Source organism: Convolutriloba macropyga, chromosome 9 (assembly GCF_964194025.1).
Source record: "Convolutriloba macropyga chromosome 9, txConMacr16.3, whole genome shotgun sequence".
Taxonomy (NCBI): domain Eukaryota; kingdom Metazoa; phylum Xenacoelomorpha; order Acoela; family Convolutidae; genus Convolutriloba; species Convolutriloba macropyga.
The window spans coordinates 2,258,051-2,271,730 of record NC_134476.1 but is presented as its reverse complement, the minus strand read 5'-3'; the positions used below and the strand labels follow the sequence as shown (position 1 = coordinate 2,271,730).

General features: G+C 35.3%; 1 protein-coding gene across 1 annotated transcript in view; it reads right to left on the bottom strand.

Moving 5' to 3' along the window:
* The window catches only part of LOC142345934 (uncharacterized), an 80,969-nt gene that overhangs the window by 24,352 nt on the left and 42,937 nt on the right, over positions 1-13,680 (bottom strand). The window contains exons 4-5 of the mRNA XM_075398400.1: positions 6,693-6,916; positions 3,392-3,540 (exon numbers count right to left, since the gene is read on the bottom strand). Coding sequence (XP_075254515.1) covers positions 3,392-3,540; positions 6,693-6,916 — 373 coding nt within the window. The remainder of the gene's footprint in view (positions 1-3,391; positions 3,541-6,692; positions 6,917-13,680) is intronic.

The window sequence follows — 13,680 nt, the reverse complement described above, 5'->3', positions numbered from 1 at the left end:
TTAGTTCTATGTAATTATTTGTTTGTTGTCTCCAATATTGTTCCTGATACTCTTGGTTATCATTTAGAGATCTAATATAGGTATTGTTTCTATTATCTCTCATTGGATATTTCCTTCGAGCGTTTTGGTTCACTGATGGTGGTAATTGATTTTCAAATCGTATCTCTCTTTCTTCGGAATCTGAGATATCTATGTCTTCGTCTATATTTTGTTGATTTCCAAATAAATTCGATGTTAATTGTTTATCAGGTTTTAGTGTTGATTTTTGTTTTGTTTGTAAGCTATTATTTGTTTGAATGTCTTTAGGTGATGATGTCGATGTTAGGCTTCTTGATAAGTTAAATGAAGAAGATCATGTTTGACTTTGACCTGTGATTTTTACATGACTTTGTAATCCTTCGATGAAGTTTATGCTATCGGAGCATATTTTTAATGTGCTTTCGAAATGTTCGGAATAGTGTTCACTATTCCAAATGATCTGGAGCTCGTCACATAAATGACTAATTTCTTCCGGAAATGTTTCTCCGAATTGGATTCGTTTTTCATTAGTGTGTTCGAAGTTATCTAACCAAAATAGGAATGTAAATTCAGATACTATTTTTATTATATCTAATGTTGTTGTTCTCAAATCTGTTTTTAATTCAATTATCTTTGTTAGCCAAATGTTATAATTTTTTATGTCGGATCTTAATTTATCATTCACTGACTGTATTTGTTGACGATGTTCGTTCAGGTATCTGGCTGTATTCTTTAGTGTTTCGTACGTAGTGGATGTTACAGCTGTCAATTTTGTTTTATCTTGTGATTCCTCATGTCTTTTCAAGAATATTTTAAATATATCCGATAGTGATGTTTCATTTTGAAAATTAAAAAATATCTTTTTATTTCCTTTTTCATCTGTTAGTGTGAATGTGCAATGTTTGTTATATTGATCTCTATCCAGTAGTATTACTGGTAAATAATGTACTAGATGGTTTCTATGTATGTTAATCTGTTGTATATGTTTTGTTTCTTCAAAGAAGTTGTTTTCAAGTTTATTATTATTCTGTATATGATTTCACGATTTTCTTGTGGACAATCGTTAGCAATTGTAAATGGTATTAAGAAATTGCTAGTATTTGTTTGTTCATTGTAGTTGTAAGCCATTTTAATGTTCTTTATATGTGTTATGTTTACCAACAATACTTTTGTTATTTTTTCGACGTTTTTTCTGTTTGTTTACCCAATTTAGTTCAGCACTGGTCGCACCAGATAAGACGTGTTCTGAGCTTACCTTTATTAAGATACTTCTAGAACTGTCTTATGGTTGTCTCAAGAATAAGGTGTACTCCTAAGGCTTACCTGACTAACTAAAGTTCTATATCTCTAGTCTGTTACTCTTCTATCTGAGCTTCAGTAGACAGTGCACGGGCCCCAATGCTAAAGTCTAACATATATCTCAATACTAAACAAGAGCGGAGTAGAGAGAGAGAGAGAGAGAGAGAGAGAAATATACTTTATTATTATATCAGGTGTAGAACTGGTACTGACTAAATAACTTTCTCTTCTGAGAAGAGGGGTAAATGGGTAAACATCTAAAGGAAAGAAAGGAAAAGATATTATTCCCTTTTTATCCAATCAGGGAAGAGTATTTTCAGTCTTTATTTATTTAAATAATAAAGTCTTTCAAATAGTCCTTTCTGGAAGTCATATTTGACTCCAGAGGCTATACGTGAACTAGTCGGAAGAGATAAAAATCCTAAACTTAATTGTCGCACCTTAGGTTTACGTGTTTTGGCTACAGTGTTTTGACGTTGCGCCCAAAGAAAAAATTTTAGTAGCTCGAGAAATTTTTTGTGCGACTTCTGAATTCGGTATGGAACTCAAGGGCTTTTTAAAACCAAAATCTAACCCCCACTTTTTCAGTTTTTATGTCTTTAAGTTTTTGTTCTTTTAGTATTGTTCTTTTTTAATGCTAGATGTTCATCAAACTTCGTTTTTATGAGGAATCAAGGTAGTGACACTGCCCTAGGCACTTAAGGCTTACTTAGTTTTTCTTTGACCTTTAAGTTGTATATATTGAATGAGTTACTACTTATTTGATCAACCAAAAACAGACAAGAAAACAAAACTTCATCGCCATTTTTCAATTCTTACAAGTTGTTTTACTTAACTAAACAGTTTGTTAAATTTGCTCTTCAGAATTGCAAAAGGTGTTAGAGCGTACATGCTGATTACGTACGCTATGAGCAATAGTGATCACTAGATTTTCACGCAAATCTTTAAGTAGCAATGTGCTGAAAGCGCTGAACTGCTCTCTTTTTCTGAGGAGCTGCAGTTGTGTAAATAACACGTAAAGATTCATTACAGTGCAGAGGTATACCCAAATCGTCACGGGCATATATGCCCGATGTGTGTATCTCGTGTTCGTTTTTACTATGTTAATACATTGAAAGTGGTACAATATTGCGGAAAATAGCTACTTTAGCAGAAACCGGCAAAGTGGAGGGGAATATCGTATCCCGTGTTCGCAAAAGTGTCCTAATTTTAGCCGCGGAATACAAGTACAAACTTGATAACCTATTTTTCGCGTGAGTTGTATCACGCATCCGCTCAATTTACGTATCAATTTTTCGCACACAATGTAGCTCGATTTCGCATATAATCCGCAATTAAGCCTAACTTAATTACTACTTATTTAATTAAGCTTTACTTAATACTACTAGTAGTACTTTATTACTACTTTATTCTACTTATTATTACTTATTAGTACTATTTATTACTACTTATTAAAATTGGCCAGTCCCACATTGGTATTCAAAGCCTTTGATGTGCAAGGGATTTTTCGGAAAAAAAATCCTTTTTTGTGGTTGCATGTATTTAAAGCACTTTAAAGCTTTGAAAGCTTCAATTAAATCTTTATAAAAGTGCTTATTGTATGCTCAAAATGCTCGCGATTAATAGATACCAAAATTGAGCGGAAACGTACTACAAGATTTGTTACCTACTTTTCGCACCGAATGTTCTTTTATTTCGCAAAATTGGCGGAACCCCTTTTGCGAAAAGTAATATACAAAGGATGTCATCTAATTTCGTTCATTTTATGTAACTAATTTTCGAGCCAATTTTACTAAGGCGGAAATTTTGGGGTATACCTCTGCACTGTAATGATTGTGCCAAAAATTTTGTTGTGTTGAATTTATGTAAGAAAAGTGTTGAGAAATGTGGTGAAAAGTTCAAAATTACATGAACAGAGTTCTGAGGCTCAAGAGGCTTCAATGCTCCAAGGTGCAATTTCACTGAATCAGCGCTGATTAAAACTTGACTCTGAGAACGGACCGGTTGTTTTATTTGTACCTATCGACGCCAGTGGCCAATATTCCGAGGTTCATCAAAGGAAATTCAAACTTACTCCGTATTGTCGGGCTTATTGTTTTCCCACGGTAATGCGAGCAGCATTGAAGTGACATTCTGGCCTCTGAGATTGAACCAGTATCCTTCTGTTTTCCAGTCGCTGATTCCCAACCAGTAGGCATTGCCTCCAAACCATTCCAGCATCATCTATTGAATGAAGATAGCTGGTTGAAATAACATTTAAGAGGTCATCACTATGGAAGCATTTTTTAACCTGGCAAGAGCTTTACTGACTAAGATTTGCTTTTTACGAAGTGATTTAAAAGTTAAGAACTCACGATTTTTATTTTTCTGCCATTGCGCTAAATCAAGTAGGATCTCACAACTACACGAAAAATTTATAAGAAACAAGAAAAAACAAGATCACAATCAATCAGCGACCAAACTTCAACCAAACACTTAGAAATATTTTTGACTATATTTGACAGCTTGAGATAATGGTCCTGACCATTCAACTTTCAATTTCGAATAAATGGGATCTTCGAACCCAGGTTGGGGTGCCATCCGGAAGTGACCTCGGAGCAGAACGTGCCAGACGAAAGTAAATTCTGATCAGACCATCCCAGACCAAAGTATCCTCTGATCAGACTAAAGCGCGCTCGAAACTGTCTCTGATCAGACCTTTCCAGACGCAAAGGACCTGTGATCAGACAAAAATCAGACAACTGTCGCGACGATTGTACGACCATGGACCACGCCAAACCCAAACCATCATCCAGACGATTGTGCGGTCAAATCACTTCTGAGCAGACTGTTGCGCGCTCAAAAGTACTTCTGATCAGACTATTGTGCGCTTGAAGTCACCTCTGATCAGATTCAATTGCGCTCGTGATAGTCTGATCAGTGAATGGTTTTCAACTTGAAAAAATTTTGTGATAATTTATTCATTTCGTAAAAAATGGTATTTGCATTATTATATTTATCTAAGGAAAAGACCATTCTAAAAGTGTTTTTGCTATGGAAAAGAAAACCCAACTGCTGAGAAAAAATTTATTGAGTGTACCATTAGTGAATATTTCGAACTCAATGGAAGAATTTAGACAGCTTTCCATATAAAACGTCGTGTTCTACTGTTAATCAAAATTTCCTTTTAAGGGGACCGACATTTTCTATCAGCTGGAACCCTTTGGTTCTGATCAAAGCCATCAGACTCTAGATGGGTGTGTGATCAGAATGCTGCGTTTTGTTGCCTCTTGGTAGAGCTAACATCTCTCGGTAAAAAAAAACAAAAAATCAAAAGGAAAAATTTCCGCTCGAAATGGTCTCTGATCAGAATTATGTGCTCTTGAGTCCGCTACTGATCAGACCTTTCCAGTCCTGAAGTGCCCTCTGATCATATCATCCCCAGACCGAACTGACATCTGATCATACTATTGTGCGCTCGAACCACATCCCAGACCCTGTAATTTTGGTCTGGGAACACACCGTGAGCGTTGGACTTGGTCAGATCAGAGGTCTTTACCGGATGACACCTCAACTTGGAAAGCCATCTTATTCATCGGGAAAACCAAACAGATACCATTTGCTGACATCAGAAAATTTAACCTATTGTAAGAGACAACAGATGGTAGAGTCAAATGTCAAATTTTTTCATGAAATTCATTGCGTAAAGTTACGCACAATGTTTTTGGGTTCAAAACCTGATACTGTATATCACAAAAATCATGCATTCCAGAAGTTTTTATGGTAGTGATTTAGTCTCTCTTGAAAATTTGCCATTGAGTGTGAGTTTTGCTATAAACAGAGCGAAAAAAACTCGTCAAAAACCTTCAACGCATAGCTATGTATTGGATTTTATGAAGTCGAATTACAAAGATAGATTGACGCAAGTACAACTGCGACCTTTACCACAATGCAACGATCTAAACGACGTTATATTCTCGGCAGTGATTAAAAACAGAAGTTAAGATTACAATCTTGGAGCCAAAGGACAGCATTGTTTTATGTCAGGGAGACATCGACACGACAAGTCAATACAAACCTCCTTCTTGTTCCGATAGAAAATTTTTAAATAGCATAAACAATTTCTGGTACCGTTCTACTTCGCTGGCAAACAAAAATCGGATCTATTCTGTTTCGGCCTCCGGGCGAAACAGAATAGATTCCAAAAATCATGTGCTATATCAATGAAGACATCATTAAACTGAACCCGAAAAAATTAATGACAAAATCTTACAAGCGTTTTAGACAATTTTTTCCAAAAAAAGTTTAACGAAAGCAATCGCTGTTTAAGACGAATCAACTGTATGTGAACAAAATCCATCAACTTTAAAAAAAACTTTGACTCAGCTGGATAATTAAAGTGAACTCAATCATGTTAGTTACTTATAAAACGGGATTAGTTCAGATGGTAATTTCTGAAAGCACGCTGGGCAGACTCTTCCCCAGTCGAGACCAGATGGTTATCTTGCAAGATTCTGCCAGAATCTTGCAAAAACTGTCTATCTTGCAAGATCTGGCAGAAAAATGGTTATCTTGCAAGATCTGCCAGAAAAATGGTTATCTTGCAAGATCTGCCAGAAGAATGGATATCTTTCAAGATTCTTGCAAGTTCGTTCCGGTCGAGCTGTCCTCTTATTGGCTCCCATTCATGCAGCACATTTCATTTTGACCAGAAATTTACTTAAGAATCAGTTGCGTGTTTTTTAAGAAAAATAATAAATTTAAATAGATTTTGAATCTGGAAATATGAATTATCTGAAGAAAATGAATTAAAATCTGCCTCTGAGAACTGTTAACACAAAATAAATTACTATTAAAAACCGATTTTTTTTTCAACTTTATCAAGATTTACAAAACTACACGTCTAGATTATCTTTTCTGATGAAAAAATTATGTGATATTATTCTTTGCATCTTAACCAACTTCCTTTCATTTAATTCAGCTCCTTGCGCTTAAGTTTTCTTGCCAATGGCCAAAAAATGTGATTATTCACGGCTTGCCGTTTTTTTGAGCTTCGAAAGACTTTAAAAGAGCTGTCGCGCAAATCTCTTGCTGTCAGAATTACTCGCATTAATCAATTCATCTTGTAGGATCTTGTGCAAAAAAAGTGGATATATTAGAGGATTCTGACAGAGAAATGATTATCTTGTAAGATTCTGGAAGAAAAATGGTTATCTTGCAAGTTTCTGGCAGAATGAATGGTTATCTTGCAAGATTCTGGCAGAAATCTTGCAAGATTATGCATAATCTTGCAAGATTCCGGCAGAATCTGCCAGAATCTTGCAAGATAGCCATTCGAAATCGACTGGGGTTTGCTTAGTCTCTCTTTTTATTTTTAAAAATGATCATATACCCACATGCAGCTGTTCTTCTGTGCCATTTATACCCCCCCACAGTTGTTCACCATTATCACTGCAGTACTTTCTTGCATCCTCCCAAGTCTTCTTTTCCTCTGACAACACAATGTGGTCGATCATTTGCTTGTTCGATCCCTCGCATTCTCTATCTTCAACACGGATCTCCTCTGCCCCGAACTTGCAGAACCTTGTTTGATATCGGGTCCATTCGCGATTAGAATATTCTGGAACTCAGTATTTACAGGGACGTTTCTGAGGGTAAACACTTTCAAAGTTTATGCTTTATTATTGCCCATAAAACAGTTCCAGTGCAAGTCTGTACCAAAAAAATGCCAAAAAAAAGAGTTGAGTTCTGTCCGGTTCGAGGTGTCAACGCCGATCAATTATGCAATATAAGCGGAGAATGAGGCGAAAGAAGAAAATACACAGTACACCGATTAACCAATTAGTTGAGCTTCCTGATTAAAGTTGAGCTAATATCTTTTCATGAGTCGAGCTTAAGTCTTTTCATAACGAAGAAAGTCCAGCAAAGGTCTTTTCATGGGTCCACCATTAGTCTTTTAATAAATCTGTTTTCTTTTTGCAAAATTCAAAACTTTTAATTTTTTCCTGCTTCTGTACATATAGAAGCAGAACCAGAGCAAGACTAAATAGCTTTGCACCCGAACAGTGCAACTTAATAATCAGTTGTAAAACTTTCATAAGCCTTAAAAAATTTGTCAAATCTTAAGATTTATTGCGGCTTAAGTATATTACCACCTTATTTTACTCAATGAAACCAGCTAGCTTAAGTGTATCGGTCCTAGTCCCATCAGCCATCACAATCTCTTTGAAAATTATGAGCTATCTGCGAAAAAATAATGCAGGTTTTGGAGAGATTTGTGGTTCTTTTGAATCGTAAAAAGTGATGGAGCATATATGCTGACTACGTTATGAGCACTTAGGCACGTAACATGTTAAGGGCAGAATGCAGACTTATGAAAAGAATAATGACTGACCCATGAAAAGACTTTATCTCGACTTTGCTACCAATCATTGTGTCGAGCTTAAGTCCAGCCCAAATTTGTATAGAGCCAAAGTCTCGTGTAAGATAATGGGTCCAGCTAAATTCTTTTGTAAAAAATCTGAGTAGAGGTAAAGTCCTGATTGTGTTAAAGTCTACAAATCTTTTCATTGCTCAAATGAGTCGAGTATTGTTTTTTCATAGTACATTTTCGTCGAGCATTGTCTTTTCATAAGTCTGTATCTAGACCTGGGAAAAGTAAAAATTTATTTCGCATATCGCATTTTGCAATTATAGCTTTGGGTGTCGAATTTATATCCCAAAAAGATGTAAGATTAGGGGTTAATCGGGGTAAGTCTTAGCCAATTTCCCTCAAAACAATTACATCATTTTGCGGAGTAATTGGGGTAATTCGATCGATGCAGGAGTGGTGTTTAATGGGGGGGGGGCTGGTTATTAGCGTGTTAGGGGGTTAAATGATGCAGAAGAAGGGCGGTAACTATCCGCCGACCCAATTCCCTCCAAAAGCCCTAATTCTGCATTGTTTTAGTCACCCACCCTCGAATACTCATTTTTGAAGCCGCAACCTCTTTAACCCAGCCGGTTCTCCTTAGCGTCTCGCCATCAAAGTTGACCAATTCTTGACTACCCATCTAATTGAATCTACGCTCCATTACCATCTTTATCTTTCATAATTTTAGCCCCCTAAAGTTACCACCCAAATCTTGCATTTTTGAAGGGGTTTTTTTTGTGGGGGGGGGGGGCTAATTTTTTGGGGTAGGGTAAAATCTAAAAACCAACCCTTTAACCCTCCATCCTCCATTACCCCATTAACCTCTTAATCTTATGCCTTTTTACCCCTCTCATATTACCTCCCTGATCTTACCCTGATCTTACATCTTTTTTTTGTTGTGGTGGGCGGGTAATCTTTGGGGGGATCTAAAATTTCAACCACTATCCAATAACCTTACATCGTTTTATCCCCTCCACCTCACAAACTTGTCGGGTCTTTCTCTTTGTATTCCCCCATGAAAATATAGCCACCCATAAGGGTATAATTACCATGATTGGGGGCTATACGTTATCTACCACTAAGCTTGGGGGGTATAATGGGAAAGACCCAAATTGTCTTTCCCACAAAAGCCCCCCATGAAATTATAGCCCACCCTAATGGTGTGATACCCATGATGGGGGGGGGGGGGTTGGGTTATTTAACCACTATGCTGAAGAAGCTATAATGGAAAAAGCCCCCCTATAACAACCCCCCCGCCCTAATCTTACGTCTTTCTGGGGGGTTATTTTTGGGGGGTTAAATCCACAAATCCTCCTTATTACACCCCCCCCCCCCCCTTACCCCATAATCTTATATCATGATAGACCATAATAGACAAACACCCCCCTCAATCTTGTATCATTTTGAGAGAAATCAGGCGGAGGGGGTAATTTCCGCACGAGTTGACATGAGTAGAAATTTATTTTTCAAGAAAAGGTTAAATGATTTCACTAGCTATCATTTGTCCCCATTTATCGATTAACATATATTCGAAAAGACTAACCAAAGTCAAGAACCAGAAACTGAATCTTTTCCGTTTATCCCCCGCAGTATCAGTACGTTATGCACACCCAGTTACAAAGCGCGTGCTGTTACATAGTAATTCATTATCTAAGAAAATGACACGTTTGTCTGGGAGTGCAAATATTCTGCAAGCAATAAATAAATAAATAAATAAATAAATAAATATATATATATATATATATATATATATATATATATGATTTATCTCGTTTCTCGATTCTCGATAGTCATTACGTAAGAAAACTATATTTCAAAATGGTTTGCATTTGTAAATAGTCTTTTTGTTCCGACCCTCTTGAGGGGGGGAGGAATTATAAACTCAAATGGGTTTTTTTTTGTTCCGTAAATTTTCGCCGCTCGATATATTCATCGTAAAGAGTTGAGACTGGTATCATTAGAAAGCTCGTCCAGTGTAGAATATGGAATTAAAAAGATTTTTTTAATTTTTGTTTTCTACAGGGAGTTATCGAGGTTTAAACTTCTGAGAAAAGAAGAGTGAATTCACGTTGTTTTTATTCACATTTTCCGGAATTTTTGCCTAAATTTTCGTCAATTTTGCTAAAATTTGTTATAACTTTTAAGAATAGTGTCGTTGATTTTATTTTTGAAGACGAACAAGCATTGTTGATTGTTTTGGTTTAATTTTTTTGGTCAAAAAATCTGGTTAAACATTTCAAAATTTAGCCTTTTCCATCAAAAACAGCACGAAATAAGCTACTTTAGTCCACTTTGATTAAATTTGCCGACCGTACATTCCAAACAGCACTCATACAATGCTGTCTCTTTGTAGACTCAGAGGGGGGCTATTTCTACTTCAGAGTCCGCTGAGAGTGCACTGTAGTTAAAACTTTGCCGTTTTTTGCTAACTTTACTCGTTGATTATCAAAAATGCAGAATTTATTTTGAGTATTCAACTAACAAATTATCTATATCTACAACATTTGAAAAATCAATTGTTTCTAACGGACAATAAATATTAGCAGGGCTAGTTTTGGGCCATTCTTGGACTGTTACAATCCAAAAAAAAATCGGGTTGTAATCAGTCAGACTTTTTTTTAAATAATATAGAACAGAACATATCAAATCAAAGCTCAGGAGTGATAGGTCCAACCAATTCGCTTGCTAAGCAGCTCCAAGCTAATGCATTTAATTTTTAAATTAAAAGTTTATGGTCGTTTCTTTTTTTTAAAAATAATTGACTTTTCAATAAATAATGGCTTAATTAACTTTTCCTCTATTTTTCTCTTAATTTGTTCCACTTCCAGCTTAGTGTCAGCAAAGAAAGACTGCTTCTTCTTTCTACTGATTTAACCTTTATTCTCGGTTGCAGTTTTAAACCTGAACTTATTGTTTTCTGGCTTTGATACTACAAGATTTCAGATTTTTGTTTGTTTTGATATTTGCCAGTTTTTCACGTTTTCTAATTTTGTCACATTATCACATTATTGACAGTTCTTATGTCACCTTATTAGCATTCAGAATAAGGCACAATTGAACATATTAAAATCCTGGAAGATATACATCACAATTTTAACGGCCTCGACGCCTCTTTCTTGAAGAAATCAATTGAATTTTTTAATTTTGTCTCTAACTGTCATTTATACTTTGTCGTTTCGGTCTTGTGAAATTTCCTGTATAGTGATGGCTTTCATTGGCTTCTCATGGAAGAATAGAAGAACCGATATTGTGATATTAGTAGATAGCTGATGGCTTTCATGACTTTGAAAACAATCGTTTTCCAAAATTTAAAAAAAAACTTTTTAACTTCGCAATTTTGTTCTTTTTATGTTTCTTTTTGTTACCTAATCTCGTTAGTTAATTACAGTTCAAATATGGCATTATGAGTGTCAAGGGAATAAAAGTGATTGGTGTCCCAAAATCTTTTTTTTTAAAGAATTTGTTATGACCTTACTGGCTTCGACACCGGTTTTTCACAAAAAAAGTAAATTAATTTGATTTTTGTCATATTTGACTTTCTTTTTGTAGATGCAAGAAACATTCTGGATAATTACAGGTTTCGAAGGCTTCTTTTTCTTGAATAAACGACCCTATTTAAATAGCTCTTTTTTTAATTAATGCCTTTCATGACATTGAATGTAATTTTGTTTCGAAAAAAAAATTAAAAGTATTACATACTTTAGCACTTCGCTTTTTTGTCTACTTGTTACCTAGTCTTACTAATGAATGGCCCCGTACTACATTTTATCTGTTTGAAGAAGGCGCAATCAAATATATTTTGAGTGCAAAAATTTGGCTTGACGGTTCTGACAGCGTTTTCTGGCAAGTTTCAATTGAAATTTTGTTTGTTCATTGATGTTCTTTTTAGCCGCTTTAAAAAATGAATAAGGACAGGTCCTAATGCCCTTCTATAGAAACAGTGGTAATCGTAAGTTTGTGGTAATTTTAATTGATTCCTAATGGTATTTATTACTTTGAAGTTAACTGTTTCAAAAAAAATAAGTTAATTTTTTTACTTCACTGTTTTTGTTCTTTTTTGTACTATTGTTACCAAATCTGTTTATGGACTGGTCGCATATGTTTTCTGGTGATTTATAAGTTATTTTTGTTTAGTTTTAGGTTTATCTGACCGTATGTTGACTTTGTTATTAAATTTAGTTTTTAAGAGGGACATAAATTTTTTGATGTAATTAATGTTTGTTGTTGTTGTTGTTTGATTTTGCTGTTCGCCTTGACTCGCTTTCTTAATATTGACATATTACAGCAATCTAATTCATCAATTTTTACTCCACTGAGTTATTTGCTTTGGAGGCTATCTTATCGTTCATACAGAGTTTTTTGAAAAAGACTTGTTTCAAATAAATTTCATGAGGTCAAACAATGTATCTTGCGTAACGGGCATAATTGAGAGAGCATTTAGTTGAACAATACGCTGCTAGTACTTTCGCAGCTGAAAGTAAACTTTTGGGCTTTTTTTGAACAACTGTGCCAGCAGTTTCAGCATTGAAATCACCGAGAAAGGTTTTCTCCAAATTTTAAATTAGGAAATTTTTTTGCACGACGGTTTTTCTCAGATCAGGCTTCTTAATGCATATACGGTATTCCATATATGGTATATAATCTTGTCAATGTCAAAATGCTTGAAGCAAATGAAGGTTATTTATCGAAGTAGGATCCGTTTTATAATATTTTTGTACTTTTTTGATCTTTTCTGATGCTTTGCGAAAGTTGATCACGCTAAACCATTTTTGAGAAATTTTGTGATCAGCCGGGTATCTTCGATCCCTTCCTAGAAATAAACTTTTGGTTCATTTTAAGGGTAAAAAAACGCCCCTGATTTTATATCACTCCATTCGCTCCAATGCGGAACTCTCCATTTTAGGTCAATACTGCAATTTCCAGGAATCGATGAAGCATTTATCCCTTTAGTCACGCCGTCCTCCTGGCACAGGGGTGAAAAAGGCAACAGCATTCCACCATAAGTACAACCGGCATTTTGCTTTAGCTCAACATCCGGCCAGAAAACATCGTTTTTGTTGAGTGAACACTTTTTTGGGAGGCAGAAATTGTAGGATATGCATTCGGGGTGTTTGGAGCATGCCACGGAACATTCAATCTGAGTTTTCAGTTTCAAAACTTGAATCACAGTAGAATTTTCAAGCGCAGTATTTGGTCTCTGATCTTCGTACGCGTGAACTCTATAACGTCATTAGATATCACTTTCAAAACAGTTGTTAATATAACTAATCTATTTAAATAATTTACTTTTTATACTAATTTACCGGATCTATTCATAATTTATTTCCGCGGGTGTTGGGGGGGGGGGGGCTTACAATGAAAAGAGCCAAAGTTTTAAACCCTCGCAGTAGTTTAGAAAGCTTTTGTTTTTAAACAAGAAACCGTTGCCATCGTCGTCTTGTTCTAGCCAAAAATGACGAAAACTCTTATGATTTTTGTCGATATCGTCGTTTCTGATTGTTATCTAACAACATAAAAGAGATTTGGTACCGTGGTTTTTTAAACGTAAGAGAGATTCGGTAGCGTTGAGAGAAATATCAAAAAAAATTGCGATTTTTATTTTAAAAGCTGACTTGTCCAGCAAAGAACCAAGAAAAATGTGTTCATACAATTACCATTTTTAGCGAGCTAAAAAAAACTTCCTTAAATTTTGTACGTTTTTTCAGACAAATTTTTAGAAGAATGTCTGAAATTCATACAAAAAGAACTCTATCTTAGCTTTTGACTATATTAAGCAGAAATATCAAACTTTGCTATGTAAAAAATCGACCATTTCTTAAGCCCAAAGCGGAACCTACAGACGAGCTGTTATATTTGAATACAAAACTTCCCGAATTTTCTGAAAAAATATTTACCGAACCTCTGCTGCGTTTTGAAACGACGATGCCGAAGCTTTCTTTCCTTCGAAACCGCCAATATTAAAAAAAATTGAG